At 48.4% G+C, this 24,799-nt stretch overlaps 1 protein-coding gene across 1 annotated transcript; it reads left to right on the forward strand.

The window, feature by feature from the left end:
- FAM83D (family with sequence similarity 83 member D) lies at window positions 571-23,936 on the forward strand. The gene is made up of 4 exons (XM_018057863.1): window positions 571-1,176; window positions 14,513-14,680; window positions 18,931-19,055; window positions 22,496-23,936. Exons 1-4 carry the CDS (start codon window positions 700-702, stop codon window positions 23,472-23,474), a joined length of 1,749 nt encoding a protein of 582 aa, XP_017913352.1. The 5' UTR covers window positions 571-699; the 3' UTR covers window positions 23,475-23,936.

Consider the following 24,799-nt stretch of genomic DNA (forward strand, 5'->3'; position numbering starts at 1 on the left):
AAATCAGACGAGTAGCTATTATGTTGGACCCGTATTTTTGAACGAACGAACGATTTAAATGCTGGGGATAAAGGCAACATGGCTGAACCTCGCTCAAACTCTGTGAGCCCTGGGGAGGCGCAGTCAGTGGGTCAGCGTGCCCCAGCAGGCTCCAGCCTCTCTGTGTGCACTTTCCTGACTTCCTTGGGCCTTGCGAGGGCCGCGCTGTGGGGCGGGCGGCAGAGGGCGCGCGAGGCTGGCGCGGGGGCCGGGCTCTCGGGTTTCAATCCAGGCTCTCTGCCTGTCCCACCGCCCCGGGTACCACGGCCACTTAGGCCTAGCACCGGCTATCTTGATGAACTCAGCTCCCCCCAGGGCTAGAGCAGGAACGCCACCTCGGAGCAGGCACGTAGTAGCCAAGATTTAAATTCCACCAAGCAACCCTGGAGCGAGAACATGGTCTCAATCGCCGTCTAACGAAGGCCTGGGAGGGGCGGGGCTTCGGGGAGAGGCCGGGCCGCGGGGCACCAATAGCAAGTTAGTGGTGGAGCCGTAGAGGCAAGCACTGCGCCCTGACGGTGCCGTTAGAAGAAGGCAGCCAATGGGAGAGCCCGGGCGGGGCGGGGCGGCCAATGGCGCGGGCTGGTTAGATTCAAAGGTGACTATAAAGCGTCCCGCACGCCCGTACTGGCCCGAGCCGGGTAGCGTCCGAGCGCCGCCATGGCCTTGAGATACGATGGCTTGGACGAACTGCCTGCCGCCTGCTTGTCGCCGTGTGGGCCGCCCAACCTGGCCGAACTGTACAGCGAGGAGCGGCGCTTGGCGCTCGAGGAGCTGCTGGCGGGCGGCCCAGACGCCTTCTCCGCGTTCCTGCGACGCGAACGCCTCGGCCGCTTCTTGAACCCAGACGAGGTGCGCGCCATTCTGCGCGCGGCCGAGCGGCCCGGCGAGGAGGGCGCTGCGGCGGCGGCCGAGGACTCCTTCGGCTCGTCGCACGACTGCTCGTCCGGCACCTACTTCCCCGAGCAGTCGGACCTGGAGCCGCCGCTGCTGGAGCTCGGCTGGCCCTCCTTCTATCAGGGCGCCTACCGCGGGGCCACGCGCGTCGAGGCGCACTTCCAGCCCCGCTGCGCGGGCGCCGGCGGCCCCTATGGCTGCAAGGACGCGCTGCGCCAGCAGCTCCGCTCGGCGCGAGAGGTGAGCGGCGCGGCCCGGCCCCTCGGGTCTCTTCGGTTCCCGGTCGCACGGGACACCGTCTTCAAAAAATGGGAAACTGAGGTCTGCTAGGAGCTCGGGCCGGTTGGTCGAGGGGTTCCCCAACTCTCCCCACTCTGTGTGTATCCCCTCGGATCCCCGATCCCCTCCCCGTCCGCTCCTCGTGGCCTGGGAGAGTGGGAGGAGTCTCCATCCCCAAGAATGCGAATTGTGCTCAAGTTCAAACTCCTAACATTTACATTCCCTGGGAGGGTGACCGGAAATCCTGTCCGTTCCAGCTTTCAGTTAAAAACCAGTTGTCGGATTGGCTGTCAGCCAACTCTAGATCCCACTTTCAGGAGTTCCTTAAGAGGTGTACGACCTAAGAAGCGCATAACCTAGGGGGAAATTCCTGAAAGATTGTCCCCAGAGACAGCTGCGGGGAGTTTCGAGTCTTTCATTGCTAGTTACCCCCACGTGTCTTGTAGAAAGCAGATGCAAACCAGAGGGGCCAAGAGCCCTGGCCCTTTCCCCTCCTGCCAGCCTGGAGGGGAAGTTGCACCTTCAGTGAATGGGTGGGGCAGGGAGTTTGCATTTCCATAGGCTGGAAAAAAAAAAAAAGCCGAAAGCCATGTTAAGTCTTCTCTCCACGGTGGGTTTTGGTGCCGTTGTCTGGCTCTTAAGTGTGATAAGGTATTGGGGTGCGGTGGGAGATTTTGTCTCCCTGCCAGCCTGGATGAGACTGCACCCAGGGTACTGGGTACAGAGGGATCAGGGAGAAAGCATGCGGCACCCAAGGTGGCAGGGGCTGGCAGGGTGTAGCAGACACCTCCCTCCAGAGCCATGATTAACTGCCAACTTGCTTGCTGACTGGCAGTGCCCAGCTTCCTGGCTGTTTGCCTGTGACAGAGAAAATGCAGTTAAAGCTCCAGGTCGTGGTAAGACTTGGTAGGGCTTATAGCTGAATGTGTCTGACTGTGGTTATGGTATCTGTACATCCGATTGGTTGAAGTAGACAAGCTGGGGACAAGTCCTGACTTACCAGTGTTCCTGATGCCCAGTGCCCTTTGCCTGTTGGTGGGGTTGCAGTGGGTAGGGGATCCAGTAGGCTACTGCCTTGCCGTTGTGGGAGGATATATGGGCACCACCTAGGCTGTTATCAGCCCTGCGGTGCATTGAGTATGCTGAGGGTCGTTTTGATGCTACGGACATTTGTGAGTTCAGTGGGAAGATTGGAAAGATGGGAAAACGCACCTTTTTAGAACAGGTGTGCATTCCCACGGAGAAGGCAATGGCATCCCACTCCAGTACTCTTGCCTGGAAAATCCCATGGACGGAGGAGCCTGGTAGGCTGAAGTCCATGGGGTCGCTAAGAGTGGGACACGACTGAGCGACTTCACTTTCACTTTTCTCTTTCATGCATTGGAGAAGGAAATGGCAGCCCACTCCAGTGTTCTTGCCTGGAGAATCCCAGGGACGGGGGAGCCTGGTGGGCTGCTGTCCATGGGGTCGCACAGAGTTGGACACGACTGAAGCGGCTTAGCAGCAGCAGTAGCAGCAGTGCATTCCCAATGATCACCTCTAGGGGGAGAACTTGGGCACTTGGAACTTGGGAAAAGTAATGAGTGGGTCTCTATGAGAGAGGAATTGCCCTAACCTCTTGCTTACATGGCACCCCACTCCAGTACTCTTGCCTGGAAAGTCTCATGGGCAGAGGAGCCTGGTGGGCTGCAGTCCATGGGGTCGCTGAGAGTCGGACACGACTGAGCGACTTCACTTTCACTTTTCACTTTCGTGCATTGGAGAAGGAATTGGCAACCCACTCCAGCGTTCTTGCCTGGAGAATCCCAGGGACAGGGGAGCCTGGTGGGCTGCTGTCTATGGGGTCACACAGAGTCGGACACGACTGAAGTGACTTAGCAGCAGCAGCAGCTCACTTACTTACATTTGGGCTTCCTTGGTAGCTCAGATGGTGAGGCGTCTGCCTGCAATGCTGGAGACCTGGGTTCAGTCCCTGGGTTGGGAAGATGTCCTGGAGAAGGAAATGGCAACCCACTCCAGTACTCTTGCCTGGACAATCCCATGGACGGAAGAGCCTCGTAGGCTACAGTCCATGGGGTCACAAAGAGTTGGACACGACTGAGCGGCTTCACTTTCACTTTTTTCAGTCGCTTACATCCCGTTTTCAGTAGTACTGAAGGGGCGCTAGAGCTAAGACCAGTCCATCCACTCAGTGCTGGCCTTAGAAGGGGCTCAGGACTGATGCTCAGACCCCTTTGTCTTGTAGGCATTCTGTAATGCCTTCCTGGGTAGAACCTCCTGCCTTGTTCTCTGCCCTGTATCTTCAAGATTCTGTATTTGGAACGTGAACCGTTGTAAGTGAGAAAGTTGGTATGTACCTTTAAATCTGATAAGTGTTTTCAATGTCTTTTCCATATGCCAGATTACTTGCTTATTCAGTGCCTACTGTATATCAGACACTATGCCCCAGGGGCTAGGGCCACAGGTGAAGGACATAACCCTTGCCTGCACTTGAGAGTTGATAGTGGGCTGGTAGGAAGCAGTGAGGAGGTTGCTACAGGCTGAGGAAAGAAAGCTTTAAGAGGGGTGGCGGCCTTGGAGCTGGGTCCAAGTGGAGCAGTGGGGCTTGTCAGAACAGAGCATAGGGACCGGCCCAGAATGGTGAAAAACTCCTGGCATTTTTTTGAGACCGCCACATTCCTCATAGCTGGAGCACAGAGTATGTGTAGGTTAATGGTAGGAGAGAAGGCTAAATGGGGAGATGGGACCAGACTGTCGAGGGCTTTGCACACTACTGGAAGGACCAGTGGGAGCCATCGAAGGTTTAAAGGGAGGAGAGGGACATGATCAGATTGGTGTCTGTGAGATTCTGGTGGGAGCCTGCAGGAGGATGGGTTAGAGAGGGGTGAGACTGGTGTCAGATGGTTGTAAGGAGGGGTTGTAGGGACCTATATATGAGAAGAGGGTCTGTGCTAAGGCACTGCTGGGGGTTGGGCAGGGGAAGAGTTTCTGGTAGAACTGACAGGACTTGGTCATTTGATGGACCAGAAGAGTGGTGAGGGAGGGGGGCAGGAGAGGGGGCAAAGCCAAGGAGAAGGTATGGGAAGAGCTGAGATTTTTTTAGCTTGGGTGGGCAGTGATGCTACCAAATTAGAATATGGAGGGGAATGAGGCTGAGGGTAGGGATGGGGAAATGAGTTGGATCTGAGACACCCTAAACTTGAGGTCTCAGAGACTATCTCTTTTGTTCAAAACAAAACAAAACAGAAAAGCATTGCTTTCTCCGCCAAGCACTGTTCAAGTAACTCCAAGGTAGGTGTGATTATGATTTGCGTTTTGCAGGTGATGAAATTGAGGCATAGAGAAGTTCCCTTGCCCTGAGGTCATGTAGCCAGGGAATGACAGAGCCAGGACTCAGACCAAGGCGTAGCATCTCTTAAGCACCGTCAGCCACCATGCTCTGCCTTGTGCCATGTAGAGATACCATCACTGTCCCCAGGTGGAGAGACATCTGTGGAGGGAACAGGTGTTAGAGAGCTAATCCGGTGGCTGGTCTGTTGTTGCTGTTCCAGGTAGAAGTGTGTGGTATGTTCACAGGGTGGCCGGGTCACTCCAGCCACATTCTTTGAAGTTCAGGATCTGTGATGGCGAGGACTGTGAAGATGCAGGTCTCAAGCTGTTTCTAGATAAGATGAGAGGCCATTCCACGTCTGTTCAGACGGTGAAAGCACTTGATGGTGTGATTGAGTGCTTTGAGTGGGTCAGTGTCTGTGCTAAGCCCTTCCCCTGGATTCTCTCATTTAACCTTCCTCCCAGCTGTAGGAGGAGACCACAACTAAGATGAGACCAGGCACAGAGAGGTGAAGCGGCTTGCCCTCTAAGTTCGTGTGTGACCGAGCTGGGTGTGAACCCAAGTCAGCCTGGCCCCCAAGCTTGGGCTCTTGACCACTCACCACTGCACAGGGCCCCCCTGCCACGAGGGAGTGTTGGTTCTTTGGTAGCTTTCAACAGTCTGGGCGTTTCTAAGGGTTTCTCAAGATGTGGACTTTTAATTTCCACATTGCATATCAAAGCAACAGGAAAATGACCGCAACAGTTCTAGATCTGCCCTTAGCAGGAGGGAGACCAGAGTGGTCAGGGTACGGGCAGGAGAAGCCAGGCTCAGATGGTGAACAGCGGTGTCTGATCCTGGCTTTGCGGCCTCGCTGGATGGTTCTGGAATGGGTTTCATCCTCACCCAGGACTCAAGCTGCAGTTTGAGCTGTTTAGGCTTGCAGGATGTCTGGCACCAAATAGTGCACACCACATATTGCGGAGACTGCTCACCTGCAGCCTTGATCATTCAGCAGGTGAGTCTGCCTGCCTTTCCACTCAGCAAGGACTTGTCCCAGGGTAGCTGGGTCCGAGGCTGTGAACCTGCCAGTCCCGCTCTTGGGAAAAGTTTCTGTGCACTTTTCAAAATGAGGGTCTGTTGTGTTGAGTGTGGTCCAGCATCTTATTATGTACAGCCTGGCTTCAGAGGACAGCTAGCTGACCTAGGGCTCAATTGTAGGAAATACTGTTTTGTACTTTTTTTGTTTTGCTTTGGACTGTTTGAGATCTGAGATGTTTGCTTTTAGAAGAATTCTGTACAGAATCTCCCCTGAAATACATACTCTAGAATTTATCCCTGTACTACTGTATTTGTTGATGAGTCATTCATTTCTTTGTCTCTGTTACCATGTGAATCAGGGTTGGCCTGGGCTCTGGGCCCCATGGATCGGGTGGGGGGCGTGGAGACTTTGCCTGGAGGTGCTGTGTGCCCTTACATGGCGGTGTGCTGTTGCCGTGGCTCTTGGAATATTCCTAGTGTCCGGATGGGAGCTCCCAGGCAAAGCTCACCCTTCTAGGTGGTCCTGCATTCCCCAGAGCCATCGTTCTTACTAGCCACCCATTCCCTATGTGCTTTTGTTCCAGAGGGACCTTTCTGCTATGACCTCACCCTTGGGCATCCTTTTGATAACCTGAGCATTAGAAGAAGCTGTCATCGTGTTGACACAGAGTCCCGCCTCCTAGGAGGAGTAGCAGCTGAGGAATCTGTCGGAGGCCCCCCGTGTGCACGTGGCTGTATCTCAATTAGGGCCCTCCTGATCTTACACAACCCTCCTCAGAGTTGCAGTAGAACCCGTGCAGTGTAACCAGTTCCTGTGCGGATGCCCGTCTCAACCAGGGCAGGCTTTCTCAACCTCGCCACTATTGACGTTTTGGACAGGATAGCTCTTTGTCCTGAAGGATCGTCCTGTGCACTGTAGGGTGCTGAGTAGCATCCCTGGCCTCTACCCAGTGGATGCCAGAAGCACTGGCCCCCACCGAAAAGCAGTGCTCACATTCAGAAATGTTTCCTCCAGGGAGGGGGTCAGGGGAAGAACGAGTTGCTGCTTTGATGGTTAGTTTCTGTAGGAGGTGATAAAAAGTTTTGTAAACAGACAGTAGTGATGGTTGACAATATTGTGAATGTAATTAAGGCCCCTGAAATATACACTTAGAAATTATTAAGATGGCAAATCTGTATGTTATATATTTTCCTACAGTTAAAAAGAAATCTCCAGACATTGCCAGATGTCTTCTTACTGGCCTAGGAAGTGGTTTAAGACCTTACCCACAAGACTTAAGTGTGGCTGCTTTTTATTCCTTCCTTTTGATTTTATGCTTTAGCCTAAGGATTTCAGAAATCTTTCACCATTTCGTCTTTCATCTTTTTAAATTGTGGTAAAATATATGTAACGAAACTTACCGCTTTTTTAAAGTGTACCGATCAGTGGCATTACGGACATTCACTATCACCACTGTACCCATCACCACCATCCAGGCTCAGAACTTCTTTGTCTCCGCAACTGGAACCTCTGCTCCCATCGAGCAGCAACTCCCCACTCCTTCTGCCTCCTAGCCCCTGGCCCCACCATGCTGCTTTCTGTCTGCCGTCTCATTTCCTGGTTCTTTTTACCTGGCATCTGTCAGGCAGTTGAGAGAAGCTGCAGAATCATTCTCTGGTTCCTTTATGCATAAAAAATAAGTGCTCTCAGGAAGAGAAGTAGTAGGTATATTGCCTTTTTAAAAGCCCTAATGCAAATGATAGAACCTCTAGAGGGGAATTTGGCAATATTCAGCAAAATTCCAGTTGTATTGACCTGTGGACCTAGCTCTTCTGTGTCTGTATATCTGTCCAAAAGACAGATCTGATAGTTAAATTGCTAATTTTGTAATAAGAGCCCGTGAAACTTAGAGAAAACAATAGATAGGCACAAATTCAGGTTTCTCTGTGAACACAACAATCTTTTTTTTTTGTCTTTCAAGTTGATATCAAGATTGTTATTTAAAGATACACTGGTGAAAAATACGAATAGGCCTATGCAGTTAGCTGTTTGTTCCAGCACTGAGTATAACAGCAAAAGGCTGGAAGGGCTCAAACATCCTTCAGTGGTGGATTGGTGAGCAAACGAACCCTTCTGCACAGTGGAGTGCTTCCTGACCAATGCAGCAGCCTTTGGCCCCCTGTGGCTATTTACATTTATGTGACTTAAAAGGAAATACAATTAAAAAAAACTCAGTTCCTCTATTATACTAATCATATTTCAAGTGTTTAATTGCCGCTGGTGGCTGGTGGCTCCCGTGTTGGACAGAGCACATACAGAACATCTCTGTCATCTCAGAAGGTCCTGTTGTATGCAGTGGCCTAGAGCAGTGCGTATCATATGCTGCCTTTTATCTGCAGGGAGATTAGAACATGTATATGTATACATATACACACATATGCATACTTCTTCAGTAACATAAGTGAGGATGTGTACACATATATGCTTATGTATATTTTTTTTAATGGGAGAATAAATAAAAAACTAGTTGAAGTTATTATGTTAGTGGGGAGGGCAGAAAGGAAGGGACAAGAATGGAAGCCAGATGTCTCCAAATGTAGTGTGTTTTGTCAGTTGGACTTGGGAGCCAGGCAGATGTTCTGCATAATTAAAAAATAAAACTAACTCACAATGGTAAGTCCCTGCTCCCACAAAACACCTCCTGATGCTTTCCCCTCCCTTTGAAAAAGCCCAGGGACTTCCCTCGTGGTCCAGTGGTTAAGACTCTGTGCTTCCAATGCAGGGAGCATGTGTTCCATCCCTGGTTGGGGAACTAAGATCCCACATGTTGCACAGCATGGCCAAAAAATTAAAAATAATACTAAATTTAAAGAGAAAAAAGAAAAAGCCCAGTCCACCTGTGTACTTCATGCTGGAACAGTGCAGAGGAAATGCCACCATATGTGCCTGGCCCTCACTCCTGGGCCAGTGAAAAACTGGTTCTGCCACCCCAGCCTTCCCAGAGAGGCCCCAGGCCACTCTCTGCAGACAGAGGCTCCACTAGTACTTTAATCTGGTACTTATATTGCTAATTTTATAATAACAGCCCATGAAACTTAGAGAAAACAAGAGGCCCAAACAAATTTAGGTTTTGCTGTGAACATTGACATTTTTTTTGGTCTTCAAACTCTGAAGTTGGTATCAAGATTGTAAAAGAAATCTCCAGGAGGTCATTTCTGTTCTATTAAAATCTGTAATACTTGCAGAGAAAATACAGGTCTTTTGCTCTTTTTTTTTTTTTTTTTAATTTTATCAAGAAGTTCTCCAGAAGAGACAAGAGCCCTGGGAACTTGAAGGAAGTTGACTTGGGTGTCGTGTGCTCAGCGTGCGGAATTCAGCAGACACAGACTCTTGTTGACCACCAGACAGGCTGATGCTTCTTTGCGCATGCGCAGACCTCTGGTAGAATTCTAAGCATCTCCAACATGTGTCTTTGCTTTATGATCGTGGGTGGGAAGGGAAAGAAACTGAGATGCAGTGAGAAGCGGTGAGTGACATGGACCTCTTGCTCCAGGCAGAGGAAGAGCAGAATGAGAACAGGAATGACCCACCCTGTGTGGCCCCATGAAGCTCTCAGAGCCCCACCCTGCCCATGGTGGGTGCATGAATCAGACAGCAGAGCTCAGAGCGGCTGTGTCTGAGGATGCTAAGCTCAGGTAGAATGACTTACCCAGGAAAGGTGGCAAAATGAGAACTAAGACTGTGCTAGCTGCCATGTGAAGGCTTTCTGCGTCCCAGGAACTGTCAGGTGACCAAACCCACAGCAGACACTGCAGGTGGGTAGCGTTATTTGCATGTGGTAGAAGCCAGCACAGTGGAAGTAACTTGCCAGAGGGTACATGGTGCTTAGGAGTGGGGGAGCCTGCATCTGTGTCCAGGTCTAACCCTGCAGCCTCATCAGATGTGCCTCCCAAGGTTTCCTGATTTAGTTCATTCAGAGTTAGCAAACCCGCCCGCAGAAAGAAGTGTCTGCTGCTGCCCTAGGGCATTCCAAGTTTTGTGTCCTTGGTGATCATCCTCCCTGGTGGACTTAATCTTATCTACTTTCTGGAATACTCTACTTGATCCTTTCAGGATCTATTCTAAGCTCTCAATCATCTGAAGACTGAAATTAGGTTTGCTTGGGATAATGTTTAACACCTTTTAACAGGTAGCTCTGGAGGCGCCCAGACGGGGCTGAAATTCCAGCTCCTGCATTTGACTTAAGTGTGCCACCTTGAACAAGACACAGAACCTCTGTGTGATTTATTTTTCTTTTCAGTAAATTGGAGATAACGATTAATGGGGTTTTCAGATCTCAAGATACTTCTTTAGAGCTTTTGGCAAACGGAAGAGATTCCAGTTGTACGTGGAAAGTAACATAAATGAGGGGGTCTGTGCAGGATACTCCTGGGGCTGCTGCCTGTAACCATGTGGATCACCAGGCCCCATGGTATAAGTCACTGGGGGATAGCTGGAGTGACTGAAGGAGGTAACTTGAGGTTGTGTCATCTGTGATGATGACGTGGGACTTGGCAGGAGTGGCTGCGCTAGATGTGGCTGCAGAAAAGCAGGAACACCATGAGGGCCGGCAGCAGACCAGCCGTCCAGGCTCCGACAGCGGGGTGTTTCCTCTTTAGGTGTCATGTTAGGACCGACAGGCACAGATGGGCTTTGACCCGGAAAGACATTCACGAACCACTACTTGCAGAGCTTTCCAGCCCTAAGAACAGACAGACTGCAGCATGAGCTGTTACAGGGCAATGCCCACCTGCCCATGGGTCTCTCCTTGTCCACCCTGTGGTATGGCTCAGGAAGTGGGAGTGATGACCACTTTCAAGTTCAAGTGTATCTTCTAGGGCATAAACACCAACGCCTCTGAGATGTGGCCAGCCCTGGAGAGCAGGTACTCAGCTGGCTAGTGGATGAGCCCAGGTCATAGCTCAGTTCAGTGAAGAGGCTGTCCTTTTGAGAAGCCCCAGGTCTAGTTCAACGATGCAGGGCTTGGTTGCATGGGGATGGGGTAGTGGGGTAGGGTGGGGGTCTTTCTTGAAGGAAGGCAGGCCTTACTGAGACTGCTTCCAGAAGTCTTTTAAGGGCCCTGCTCTAGAAAGAGGAGGGGATGTTGGCTACTGGGGGAATCAAAAGGAGAAACACCTCCATCCACCCTCTAACTACTCTGTGGGTGTGAGAGGCCAGTTCTAATCCAATTATTTTCAATACACAGGAAAGGTTGGCCTCAAAACCAAACAATGAAACTAATATTAAATTAGATACTTACTCACTACCTAACAATGGTGGTGTTTGTGCAGTTGTTTTGTAGGGTGATGAATCAAAATTCAGTTTGGCAGGCGCCTTATATACTATGGGCCCCACTTCTGGGGCCCTGCCCAGCAACCCTCCAACCCTCTCTAGCCTGGCCAGCTGGGCTGGCCTCCTTGGCTCTGTCCCGGTGGTGCCAGGGTGTACATCCAGCGACTCCATCATGCTGGGATACCCCACCTCATCTCCTGTCTCTCTTGAGGATGGGGACTGCCCCTGGATTTGTTTTTCTCTCACTTTTTATGAGCTCGACTCTCTTCTCACACGTGTGCATTCAGAACCCCTTTATGAGATTTTATGCCACCTCACAATCAATTTTGAAACCTCCCTCTCGGGATTGTTTCTTTTTCTGTTGTGTGGACCTGAGTTCACATCTGACTCCTCTGTGACCCTCCTGGTTTCCCACCTGGCCCCCATTGCAACCTCTGTTGCTGATTTTTGTTCTTATAGTCTTTTCTTTTTGGCTGTGCTGTGCTACTCACTCCAGTATTCTGGCTGGGGAATCCCATGGTCTACATAGTCCATGGGGTCACGACTGAGTGACTTTCACATGCAGGATGCAGGATCTTAGTTCCCCAACCAGGGATCGAACTTCGTGGAGCACGGAGTCTTAACCACTGGACCTCCAGGGAAGGCCCTCTTCCAGCCTTTATGTGCTGTGCGCTCAGTTGCTCAGTCATGTCCGACTGTTTGTGACCGCATGGACTGTAGCCCGCCAGGCTCCTCTGTCCCTGGAACTGGAGTGAGTTGCCATTTCATTCTCCAGGGGATCTTCCTGACCCAGGGATTGAACCCATGTCTCCTGCATTAGGGGGTGGATTCTTTACTACTGAACCACCTGGGAAGCCCATTTCGGTCTTTAGTCCTCCTAAATATTTGTTGAACCTAGAAAGCAATACAGTAGGCGCTTAGGTACGTGGCCTTGAGTTGGAGGAGGGGGCCGCACCTTCAACCTACACCGCCGTCAGTATCTTCTGTCCTGTTGGCTCCACCACTGCCCTTGTCACTCTTTAAACCTCCTGCTGTCCGTGACCTGTATGATCCCGATGCCTTGCTTGGCGTCCGAGACCTTCTGTGCTCCTGCACGCTCTCCTGTCTCTCAGTCACGTGCTGTCGCTCCCTCTCCTGCATACTCTGCATTCCAGCCAGACTGGGGCAATACCCTGTCATTTCCTGCCTCTTCCTCTGTCATCACGTGGCCTCTTGCTGGATGCCTCCCCGCCCCCTACCCCTTCACTTCTCTCCTGGCTAAATTGTCCTTATCTGTGGTTCAGCTCAAATGCCATCTCCTCCAGGAATCCTCGGCTCTCCTCTGGGGGCCTGTGTTGGGTCTGCTGCTCCAAGGGAGCTGCTTTACTGTCTCCCATTCCCCGCGAAGTATTCCCCTGATTTCATTGCCTCTTACCATGTATGTACCACTTGCCTGCATCCCAGGTCCTCGCCTTGTGGGTAAGTCAGATGTGTGTCGAATTCTTTATAACCATTTTCCTACCTAGAACAGGCTTCAGTTCACAGTAGACCCTGAAAGAAGTGCTGGCTGCATAATCGAACACTGATTTCATGCTTGAGCTAAGCCCTTTCTAGGCTTTGTCTCCTTTAATCCTTGCAACAGCCCTTTGACGTAGATGCCAGATTCTGTTATCCATATCTGCTGGAGGAGGAGACTGACTGAGGCTCAGAGAGATTAAGCAGTTTGCCCTGGGTCACACAGCTAGTAAATCACAGAGCTGGGGTCTGCTCCTAGGCCTTTCTGCCTTTCAGCCGCTGAATTACATGGGATAGATACATCTCCAAATAGGATGTATAAAAACACATTCGAGAATATAAACTTCTGGAGATGCCACCAGTTTAGAAAGAATGCTTGTTTTCTAAGTCACTGTCTTCAGTGGGTTTTATAGCTCACACCTGGAATTTTGGCAACATTGGAGAAAGGGAGCCGGAGAGAGAAATACTCCTTCCCAAATTCACTCACAGCAGTGACTTCCCGGGAGTGGTGTTTCAAGGTCCCTCCTCCTGGTAGACAAGACTGTGCAATGTTAGAGAAAGATGGTGAAATCATCCCTTTGTCTCTGCGTTTCTTTGACATTCAAATATTGAGTTGGCCAAAAAGTTCATTCGAGCTCCCCGTAAGGTGTCATTGGATAATGACCCTTGAGTATTGTCCTGAGCGCTCTGGGACCAGAGGGATGAATCAGTCTTGTTCAAGGGCCTCTGCCCCACAGAAGAGATGAGACCTGTAAGTAAATCAGGAGTTAATGTGATGGGAAGAGTCCTGAGTTTTTACTGGTGAGGTTTTCCAGCCCGCAAAAGAGCTCCGAACCTTGGGCTTTGGGAGTGGTTTCTTAAGCTGACAGCCCCTCCCTACGCTGGCCGCCAACCCTGACTCTGACCCGAAGCAGGGGCTTGAATGAGACCTGCATGTTTTGATGCCCCCAAGGCCTTGCCAGTAGTTAGCTGACAACCACGCTTTCAACCTGCAGAGGATGTGATGAGAGGCTTTGCCACTGGAGCGGCCTCTCTTGAGCAGGAAAGCTGGGAGCTGGTAGATATTTCTCTGCCCTGAACTGTCTGGACGGCTCAGAATCAGGACTGGTCACGTAAATCAGTGAGCAGATACCAGAGGGATCTCTTTTTACAGAGGAACCGATTTTGCAGCTAAGGAGTAAGATTTTTCGAAGCAGCTATAATCTGCCTGAGGCCACATGGCAGCACCTAACTAGTCTGTGCTGAGTGACATTGATCAGCACAAAAGGAAATTGGTCAGGAGGCAAAATGGAGCTCAGTCCTTGGGAAGAGGGAAAGGACTGGTCCAAGCTCCAGGGAAGCGTCTTTAGGACATATTTCCGTGTTCTTGTTGTGGGCTTGCGCTGTGGACAGATATAAGAGAACTGCAGAGACCACCTTTTACAAAGGAGAGTCTAGCGCTCTGGGAGCCATTTGGTTAGATCCTGACTGGTGGAGGGAGTAGACGTCATGAAGATGTGATGGGCCGAGGCAGAAGGTGGGAGGATCAGTCTGCCTGGTTTGATCAGTTTCAAGCCTTGAGTCAGTGGTAGATGGGGTGGTCCTTTCTAGATTATAATAGAAAATCATATGATCCAAAATCAGACAATAAAGTCAGGCTTGGAGACTGGTACACCCAGAAGGGGGCCTCTGACTCTTAAGGTTTTATATACATGCGTTACAGACAGAGACAAAAAGCCATATGTCTAAGATAACAATGTATTAGCTGCAGAACCTGGATAACTTGCTGGTCTGAGCTATAAGACAAGGGTTTTAGTAAAGGAAGAGAATTGAATGGAACAGGTTCATAGGACGTCAAGGTAGTGGTTGAATTTACAGTTTTGAGAAATTGGTGGTGGGGAGGAGAGGGGCTGGGAGGCAGTTGGGAGGGTTAGCTGGGTCAGGTCCAGATTTGTAGGCTACAGTGGCCTGAGCATCTTTGAAAATGGAGAAGAGTCCATGGTGAGAGGAAAATTGATACTGCATAAGGAGAAGGAAGGAGGGATAGGGTAGGGTGGGATCCTTTGGCAGCTCCGAGAGGGGGTCCAAAGTCCTGACAGCCGGCTGTAAGGTGGTGTCCTTGCGGGTTGACCACTGGCTTTTCTCTCTTCCCCACACCCTAGGTGATTGCAGTGGTGATGGATGTTTTCACGGACATCGACATCTTCCGAGACCTGCAGGAAATCTCTCGGAAGCAGGGAGTTGCTGTGTATATCCTACTGGACCAGGCTCTGCTCTCTCAGTTTTTGGATATGTGCATGGATCTGAAAGTTCATCCCGAAGAAGAAAAGGTTTGTGTTACAATGTCTCTAGTTTCACCACAATCAGCAAGTAATGATGGTCAGTGAGCTACAGGGTAGTTGGTGGTGGTCTTCCCACTGGAAGCGGGGAGGGACTGGAAGTGTGAGCAAAGTCTTCTGCCTGAGGTCTCATTGGAGAGAATGGACAGAGTCAGGTTCAGACCTTGGCCTCTCCTGGCAAAAGGCTGCCTTGGAAGCTGCTGCCCTTTTTTTTTTTTTTTAGTGTAAAAATGTATTATACAATGATCGTAGAGAATGTTTTTTAGTCTATAGAGAAAAAATGGCTAGTATTTTTCAAAGGAAAACCCCAAAAGTAATATCCTTATTTTCCAAAATAAGGACGTTCCCAGAAACATAAAATGAGATGGAAATCCTGGAAAGAACTAGACTGGTTTCTTACATACAAAGTGCTATTCTGTCCATCACAGTAAATAGCATTTTTCTAATGGGAGGAAGGAGAAGCTGCTGCTTTTGGCCCCAGCACTGGTAGGCTCCGATTTTAATCGTGATGATCACCGTTTATGGAGTCCTGCTCTGTCCTTGGCGCTGTTCTAGGCTGTTGATAGTGTTATGCCACTCACGTCTCACAGCAGCCCCATCAGGTGGGTGGTATTATACGCATTTTCAGATTGGGAAGTGGTGACACCAAGAGCCCAGGGTCTACAGCTAAAAAGTAGTGGGATGGAGTTTCTCCATCTGTCTGCTTGCCTCCAGCCCTGGTGTTCTTTTTTTTTTTTAATTTTTGATGGCAGTGGGTCTTTGTTTTTGTGTGTGGGCTTTCTCTAGTTCCACTTAAACAGGCTCAGTCATTCTGTCATGCAGGCTGAGCTGCCCTGCGGCATGTGGCATCTTATTGGACCAAGGATCAAACTTGTGTCCCCTGGATTGGCAGGCAGATTCCTAACCACTGGACCACCAAGAAAGTCTCAGCCCCAGTGTTCTTAATCCCTTTCATTTCTTGTGATTTTGAAAGTAGACTTTTTATATCCTTTGCACTGAGCATGAAAGAATTTGAGCCAAGTATTTAAGTGTAAGCTTATATGACTTCACTAGCTTGTTTTCGACAGTCAGTTTAAAAATGCGTCTGGTGAACCCATGGGACATGTAAGTCAGGCCTGGAAAGCGCATCATGATCTAACCAGACATTCAGTCTGCTCTGCCGTAGAGCCTGGCGAAGAAATTGAAGGTGTCGATGTTTAATTTCAAAGTGCTGTTGCTGTAATTGAGGCTGTGTGTGAGCAGCAGGCAGATCACAGAATAGCCTGGCCATGACTTTGAGTGATTGGTTCTGATTCATCCACTCAGCAGAAATCTAGGTGTATTTGCCAACTCAGTTGCCTGCTATTGGTTGCTGCCTTTGGGGGGGGGTCTGCATCCTCTAGGAAGGGTCATAAGGAGGCCTGTCCCTTCGGCCTCACCTGTGTTCACGTTCATGTCCTAACTTATTCCTTGGGATGCACCACCTTGCCCCGGTGCCTTCACTCACCAGGACCTGTCTGTGCTGGTGAGTCTGCCCCTCACCTCTTGGGGGTGGCTTCTTCTGCCCGGTCATACCTTCATGTGCAGGCACTCAAGGGTGCTTTGATTGTAAAGCAACTATACTCCAGCATAAAATAAAAAGTTTTTTAAAGTAAAAATTAAATAAAAAGTGCTTTGGGCTTCCCTGGTGGTCCAGTGGTTAAGAGTCTGCCTGCCATTGCAGGAGACACTGGTCTGGGAAGATTCCACACGCCTTGGGGCAGCTTAGCCTGTGCACCACAACTACTGAGTCTGACTCTCAACCCCACGCTCTGCAACAAGAGTAGCCCCCACGATGAGAACCCCACGCACTGCAAGTAAAGGGTAGCCCCCACTCACTGCAACTAGAGGAAGCCTCACAGCATCAAAGACCCAGCACAGCCATAAATAACTAATTTTTTTTAAAAAGTGTTTTGACCACCATCACGGAGGCCTATATAGTATTCAGATAAATGCCAAAGGGAAAGTTGCACAGAATCACACTGAAATCTGCCCACAGTGATGTTCTTCGTGTTTGTGTTATATGCAGATCCTTTGAAGCTCTGCTCAGGAATATTATCCAGGAACCCCTCCCCCGCCAGGGCCATGTGCACCTCTATGGAAGTTTCTAGTTTTTTTTTTTTTTTGAAATAATTTGATTTACAAAGGTGTTAGAAAAACAATATAAGGCATCGCTGAATACTCTGTGCCCAGATTCTCTAAATGTTAACATCTTGACAAACCTCAGAACAAATTTCAAAATCATGAAATAAACTTGATATAGTCCTATTAACCTATTTTACAGACATCGTGAATTTCACGAATCATTCCATGAATGCCTGTTTTCTTACCTAGGATACAATCTGGGACCATATCTGGCATTTAGTTGCCATTTCTCCTAGCTTCCTCTCATCTGCAACTGTTTGTGTTAGAGTCTTAACGCTTAATGGAATTTGTCTGATGTTTCCTCATGGTTAAATTCATATTACACATTTTGGTAAGAATAGCACAGAAACAATGTTGTGCTATGCTGTAGTTTGTTTTGTCTTTTGTCTTCATTATGAAATAATGACGGAAGTTGTGAAGAGAGGAAGATAGTATGAGCACATACAGGTTTCCATGTATCCTTCACAGTTTTCCCCAACAGTTGTAGCTTATATAACTTACAACACAACACCAGAACCTGGAAATTGACATGGGTACCAGGTGGGCCTGTTGTTCTGTGCCATTTTATCCCATGTGCACATATGTGTGACCACCACTATCAGAATGCAGAGCTGTTCAATCACCACGAAGATCTCCCTCACGCAGCGTCTTTATGGTACATTCACTCCCCTCGGGCTCCCTCCCCTGGGTCTTTCATCCCTGGCAACCACTAATTTGTCCCCCATCTCTGTCATTTTGTCATTTAGAGAACATTTAGAGAACGGTATGTAGATGAATTCCACAGTGTGTGACCTTTATAAAAAATATGTATTTTTTTTAAGTGGAGAGTAATTGCTTTACAGTGTCATGCTGATTTCTGCCATGCATCAACATGAATCAGCCTTAGGTATACGTGTCCTCTCCTTCCTGTGTGTGACCTTTTGAGACTGGATTTTTTCATGCCCTTGAGATATGTCCAAATTGTTCTGTGTATCAACAGTTTCTTCCTTTTATTGCTGAACAGTATCATAGAGTATGGTTAAACCACAGTTTGTTTAACTGTTGACTCACTGGTGGATATTAGGGTAGTTTCCAGTTTTTTGCAATTATGAATAAAGTTGCTATGAATATTTGTGTACAGGTTTTTGTGGAGATGTAGGTTTTCACTTATTTGGATGGTGTTATGTCTTGCTATATTAACTTAATCATTAATTTTCTGTCTTCTGGTCCTTGAAAGTCAGGAGCATGCCTTGTATCTATTGTCGCAAGACTTGGTACATAGTAGGAGCTTTTGTTGTTTGTGGAGTGAATGAGAGAATCAAACAAAAATCTTAGACATTTGTTTTTAGTGTATAAGATTTCTAAAGATACAGAGCCACTGTTCTGCTCCAAAGAATTCAGATTGGCTTAGTATTTTGCATTCCATTGTATATACATTTATGTGTGTCATTCTGCAAGGATAATTATACAATATATGGCCCCAGTGCATCACCAGAGCACCTTTTTGGTAAATGCGTACTTGTGGGAGAAGTAACATTGCTGATTAAGCCACATAATATGAGTGTTTCCGCCTCAGAAACCCTGTATTTAGAGAAGGCTTGTCCTCTCTTCCTGTTCTCCATACCCATTATGGGGTGGGGATAAGTGTGGATGGGCTGTTATTTATTAGCAGTGCTATTATACAAGAGGAGAATTGTCAGCTTAGCTTCTTTGAGTCTTTGTTAAAATGTTATTTATCACTAGCATGTTTTCTTTGATGATCTTGTCCCCCACACTTTGTTTCAAAGTCACTGTTTGAATTCTGTTGTTCAGTGTTTCCAAAAAATGAATCTTCTTTTAGAGCACACGTCCACATGAACTGAAGGTCTCAAAAATAAATATGAATGCATAAAAAAGCATTCAAGAAGATGAACTTACGTGAAGTAGCATTACTTAAGTCCTGAGACTCACCTGGCTCCTGTACTGTGGGCGTTGTTACCCAGCAGTGTAACCTCTCATCTGCCAGTACGTTTATCTGTTCAGAATCGTAAACTAAGGCTTCTTCTATCATGTGCTCACTGGATCATTCATTTCTTTTTCTCCCACTCCCCTACCAACAGCTGATGACTGTCCGGACGATTACAGGAAATATTTACTACGCCAGGTCAGGAACCAAAATTGTTGGGAAGGTTCATGAAAAGTTTACACTGATTGATGGCATTCGTGTGGCTACAGGCTCCTACAGGTGAGTTTCTGACCCATCCATGGTTATTAATCTAAACTTTTAAGAGGAAGTGCACTCTGTGAAGGTGAAAGCTGCTTTTGCCTCTCAATGTGAGCCTTTATGGGCAAGTATACCTCTGTGTGTGCATCTGTGGGTGTGAATAGATGTGAATAGGTTAGTCAGAGCCTCTTCTTCTTGGAGTCGGTCGGGCCGGGGTCCCCTCCACTGCCTTGTGGTTCACAAACCTAAAGAGCAGAGGTTGAAGCTTATCTGGAGACCTGACAGTGAGGGAGTCCTTGATTCAAGGCTTAGCCAGGCTTGCAGTGGATGAATTGGGGATTAACAGTGACTGGAACAGGGGGGCTTCCCTGGTGGTTCAGCATGAAGTATCTGCCTGCAGTGCAGGAGATGTGGGTTCCATCCCTGGGTCGGGAAGACCCATCCTCTTGGAGAAGGAAATGGCAACCCACTCCAGTATTCTTGCCTGGGAAATCCCACGGAGAGAGGAGCCTGGTGTGCTACAGTCCAGGGGGTCACAAAGAGTCAGACACGACTAAGTGACTAAACAACAGCAGTGACTGCATCAGTCTCAAATCCTATTTCTCCAGGCCTTTGACCCACCTTGTCCCTGCCCACTTGAATTAAGGGCGGTTGTAGGCATTGGGCTCAGGATGGAGGGCACAGCTGAAGCTGCCTGCTTTAATCCTTCACCTTGATTCAAGCCTTATGATTTGGTGCTTTAGTCTAGAAAGCAGATCCGTGCTTTTGGCTCTAGCTTTGAAGTCTCCTGTTGGCGTGGCATCTTAGGGTAGAGAGCAGGGAATTTGAATGGAGGGTGAAGATAAGGAGTGGTAAATGATAATCTTCAGAGGTTAAGATATACCATTTTTATGGATGTGGCTCTGATGGTGGTATGTTTTGCCATCTCTGTGTTAGACTGTCTGATGGTATATGTGAGCTAAGGTGTGTCTCTGCAGTTTAAAGAAGAAAAACTATATTTGAAGAAGCAGGCAGCACTGAGTGATAACTGAGTGTCAGCCCTGGGTAAAGGTGGGTGTGTAGAGGCTTGTGTGAGAGGAGGCAGGCAGATGAAGAAACTCTTGGTGTCTTTCCTTTCAAACAGTACCATTATTTCTCAGAACAATTCAAACTCCTCCTCAAGACTTCCTTTTATAAGAAGTTTGGCAATAATAGGAGGAAACTAAGATTTTTACCCACAGTAGGATTAATCTATATTAACCAAACTTTCCAATTGATTTTTGACTGTTCTGAATCTGAACTATAAAAACTGTTGCTGAAACTCGGCCTCTGTTCACCAGTGCCAAATAGAAACACAAAGACAGAGTTTTAGGTGAAGTAGAAAAGAGTAGCTTTCATTGCTTTGCCGAGCAGAGAGGGCTCTTGATCTCAAAACTCTGACCCACCCTGGAGGGGCTGGTGAGAAATTTTATTGTGTTCAACGAGCAGGGTGTAATCAGCTTGTGGACAGTTTTCAGATTGGTTGGCATCAAGGTGAAGTTTCAAGCTTCATCAGCCTTCTGGTTTCAACCAGTCTGGGATCTATGTTCTTGCAGTCAGCAGTTTTCACATGGAGGGTTTCTGCTTCCTGTAGAAACAATTTGGGATGTGTGTCAGGCCTTTATCTCTATCTTTCAGGGAACTAGGAGTTCCGTGATTCTGCTCTGTGGCAGATTTATAGTCTAAATTGTTACCAGTTCCCCAGCCCAACACTTCTTTGTTTCTACATCTTCACATTTCCCAACCATTAACTCTTGAGTTGGCATTTTACTTCAAAAGACAAGGACACAGTGGCTCCAACAACTACCTCCTAAAAATGAAATATGCTTCCATTGAGGATGAGAATAAGGATAGGTTTCATTTGCTGAGGACTTTTTTAATCCTGGTGCTGGATAAGGGTCTTGTTTACATGATCTTACTGATGGTTTTCAAAAGGATCTTTCTTCTCCAGCTCTGAAGGCAGTTGTCACATGGTGAATTTGCTTTAGCCTGCGTTCTTGGTTACAAGAGACAGAGTTGCTACTATGTTTTATGATTTCTTCTGTAAACACCCTACTCCTGATACAGATTTTTCTGAGTCAGTGGGGTGATTGCATTGGTACAGAAAGCTGGCTCAAACTACTTTATGGAAAATGGAATTTACTGTCTCACCTAACTTGAAAAAGGTACCGTTGGTTTTCAGCTCATCTTGACCTAGGGGCCATGCATTTATCAGAGCACCATGTCCTATTTCTGCTTTTTTCTAGTTGATTTTTTTTTTTTCCAGCTGTGCTGGGACTTCGTTGCCACACATGGGGTTTCCCTAGTTGCAGTGAGTGGGGACAACTCTTCATTGCAGTGTGTGGGCTTCTCACTGTGGTGGCTTCTCTTGTTGGAGAGAAGGGATTCACCTGCTCCATGGCACAGGGGATCTTCCCGGACCAGGGATTGAACCCATGTCCCTGCATTGGCAGGCAGATTCTTAAATCACTGGACTACCAGGGAAGTCCTCTCATGGATCTTTATTTAGTCAGGTTTTCTACTTGCAGACAGAGGTCCAGGCTCCCTTCATGTGAACTTCAGTAGCTATTTATAAAAGTGAGAGACTTCCTCTCTCTCTCTCTCTCTCTGATGGTATCATGCCTTGCAAAATTCCTTGGCTCTCACTGGCTTACCACCCACCCTGCGTAGATCCCCTCATCTAAGGGGTGGGATACTCTGGCCATCCTGGGTCACCTGCCCATCCCTGCTGTACCTGGAGAGGGTGCCTCCAGGCAGCTGGCTGGGCTGGCGTGAGTGGGGCCCTGTCACCATAGGAAGGAGGCGGCACACTGAACTGCCAGGGGTGCGCGGCCTCTAATCAGCTCTGCACGTGTGTTGAGCAACAGTGTCATCATTCGAATGACAGGCCTATTTCCTCTGTGGAAACAGCAGCGTGGGCGAGGTAGTGAGGAGCAATGCCCCTATGGTTCTCAAGGCCTGGGGCCCAGTCTAGGCTCTACCGCGAGCTTCCCCTGGGACATTGCTAGGACTCCTCAAAGGAGGGCACTGCCCTCAGCATCTTAGGAGCCCTTTCTAGTTTTTAGCAACTCTGAGGCCGAGGATCATACATTTTAGCCTTTTGGTTGAATACTGGTCTTTTTATTTTTTAATCTTTTGGCTGAGCCCTCTAGCACGTGGGATCTCAGTTCCCTGACCAAGAATCCAACATGTGCCCCCTGCAATGGGAGGTTGAGTTTCAACCACTGGACTGCCAGGGAAGTCCCTTTTTGACTTCAATGTTAACATATTCCTAGGTTATACCCTGTGTTAAGGCTAGCTGGAATTCACACTGCATGGTGGGGTGCTGTCACCTGAATTGTGACTCTTATGTCACAGGATGTTTGGGCTTTATAATCAGGTTGACGGTAAGTAAATGAAGATCAATCATCCTTATCGGCTTCTGTTTGTTTCTAATCCTGCAGTTTTACATGGACGGATGGCAAACTAAACAGCAGCAACTTAGTGATTCTCTCTGGCCAAGTGGTTGAACACTTTGACCTGGAGTTCCGAATCCTCTACGCACAGTCAAAGCCCATCAGCTCCAAGCTCCTGTCCAGCTTCCGGATCAGCGGCAGGTTTGACCATCTTGTCGAACAGAAACCGCTGTCCAAGGAGCTCACGCTGGGCAACCTGCTGCGGCTGCGGCTGGCCAGGCTCTCGAGCACTCCCCGGAAGGCCGAGCTGGGTGGCGAGGAGGGCCGGGCTGAGGCTGGGTGCGGGGCCTCCAAGGCCTCCACCATCAGCGAGGAGGACTACTTCAGCAGCCGCAGGGACAGGCTGGAGGGCAGGAGGGCGACTGATGCCGCTACTCAGACAGAGCCCGGAGAGGAGACGCCCGCTGTGACCACAAGTGACGTGGGGACACAAGCCAGCGTGGCCACGACGTGCGCCGGGACCCAGACCACAGTGGCCACCAGGGTGGTGAGCTCCCAAACCATGGTCCCCACCACATCAGCCACCACCCAGACTGACGTGGACGAGGGTGTTCTCCCCTCTCCCGGATGCCAGTCTAAGGAAGGGTCACCAGTATCAAAGATGTCTGTGTCACGCTCCTCCAGTTTGAGGTCCTCCTCCTCTCTGTCCTCCCAAGGCTCTGTGGCCAGTTCCATTGGCTCCCAGACTTCCTTCAGATCCACTGACTTTGCCACGCCTGGACACCCCAAGTACTGGAGCACCCCCCACTTCGATCTGTGCTTCAGAGACTCATTCAGAAACTTGAATAAAGAGAGACAGTTTCACTTTGCTGGGATCAGGTCCCGGCTCAACCACATGCTGGCCATGCTTTCAAGAAAAACATTCCTTACTGAAAACTACCTCGGTTTTAATTCCGGAAGTTTTGCCAGATCATCCGCTAACTTGCTGGCGGTTAGAGAAATCACGCTTTATCCATCCTATCAGTGACGGCTCTACGCATTCAGAGCTCCTGGCCTCAAACAGGCTTGCAGTAGATGTCACTGGAGCATCCCGCTTTCCGGAATGTCTTCTGTCCTCATTGCCTTTCCTTCAGTCTGATTTTCTTCGAATTCGATGAACTGCATAGTATTTTATGTGCTTTATCTTTATTTTTATCATGTATAAACCCAGTCTTGGTTTTATGGTTTAAACACTATGGGTACAGCTTCTTTGCACAGTTTTAGTATGGATAGCTCTTCAAGAGAATGTTTCAGGGTTCTCAGGTAATTCAGGTAAGAGGTTAAATATGTGTTACATTTTTAGACTTATGTGCTCTATTGTTTTAGAGGTTTGAATTGCTAGTTTTCATGATCAAAATCCTGTTCAGGAAAAAACCTCAAAACTCTGTTTCTTAGGTGTGTCCGTTTCTGAGGATATCTGTGTTCTTAGCATTAAATAGATGTAAACAAATCTTGTTTGGTGGTTGCTCGTGTCTTTTTTTTTCCTTCTTCTCTGGCATTTTTCTGTTTAACTCTAGGAATGTGTTATAAGTAAACGCACCTCATAGCTATTTATGCATTTGTTTTTTTTTTTAATAGTTTTGGGTGGAAAAGTAGATGACCGAAATTATAAAAGAAAATATTTAAGTTAGATGACATCAAAAAAGTGTCAGGGTCACACCTTCTCTAGAGATATAAATATCTATGTCACTAGCTCTACAGTTTGAATGAGAAAACTTGCCAGCAATCTCAGGTCTCTTCATGTGCTCTGGGTTGTCTTTTTCAGAGAAAAAGCTGTTTAGACAAGGACTTTAGTTCTGTGCTTCTCTGCCTTAAGGCCTCTGTGTGCATCCTGGATTCACCCTGATATTAACTGTAGTGGCCTCATGGGCCTAATTTCATCAGATGGGTGTATTGGCAATGATTTAGCAATCGGATATCCTGCAGTAGGGGCGAAAGAGGGCAGTGACAATTATCCCAGATTCCTAGTCTAGTGGCAGGCAATGCGACTAGTTTCTACACCCTGCTCGTCAGTGCTGGCATGCCAGTGGAATCCTGTTTTCATCTAGTCTCTTTTGTGCATGGGCAAAAGAAAGACTTAGTCGATGGCTTCCTCCTTCTGATTTGATTGGAGCAAAAGAGATCTGTAGTAGTGGAGGGTGTCTGCCAGTAAGCCACAGGCTGATGCACCTGGATCTGAGCAGGCCTGCGGGCTTTCACGTGTGCATTAGGACTCCTTACTGGTCAGCAGGTTATTTGCTGGGTTAGTGCCATAATCTGAGCTGGAAAGCAGACCAGACAACTAGTTCCTGTCTGTCTGTAAACAACTCTGGC

Source organism: Capra hircus, chromosome 13 (genome assembly GCF_001704415.2).
Source record: "Capra hircus breed San Clemente chromosome 13, ASM170441v1, whole genome shotgun sequence".
Lineage (NCBI taxonomy): Eukaryota > Metazoa > Chordata > Mammalia > Artiodactyla > Bovidae > Capra > Capra hircus.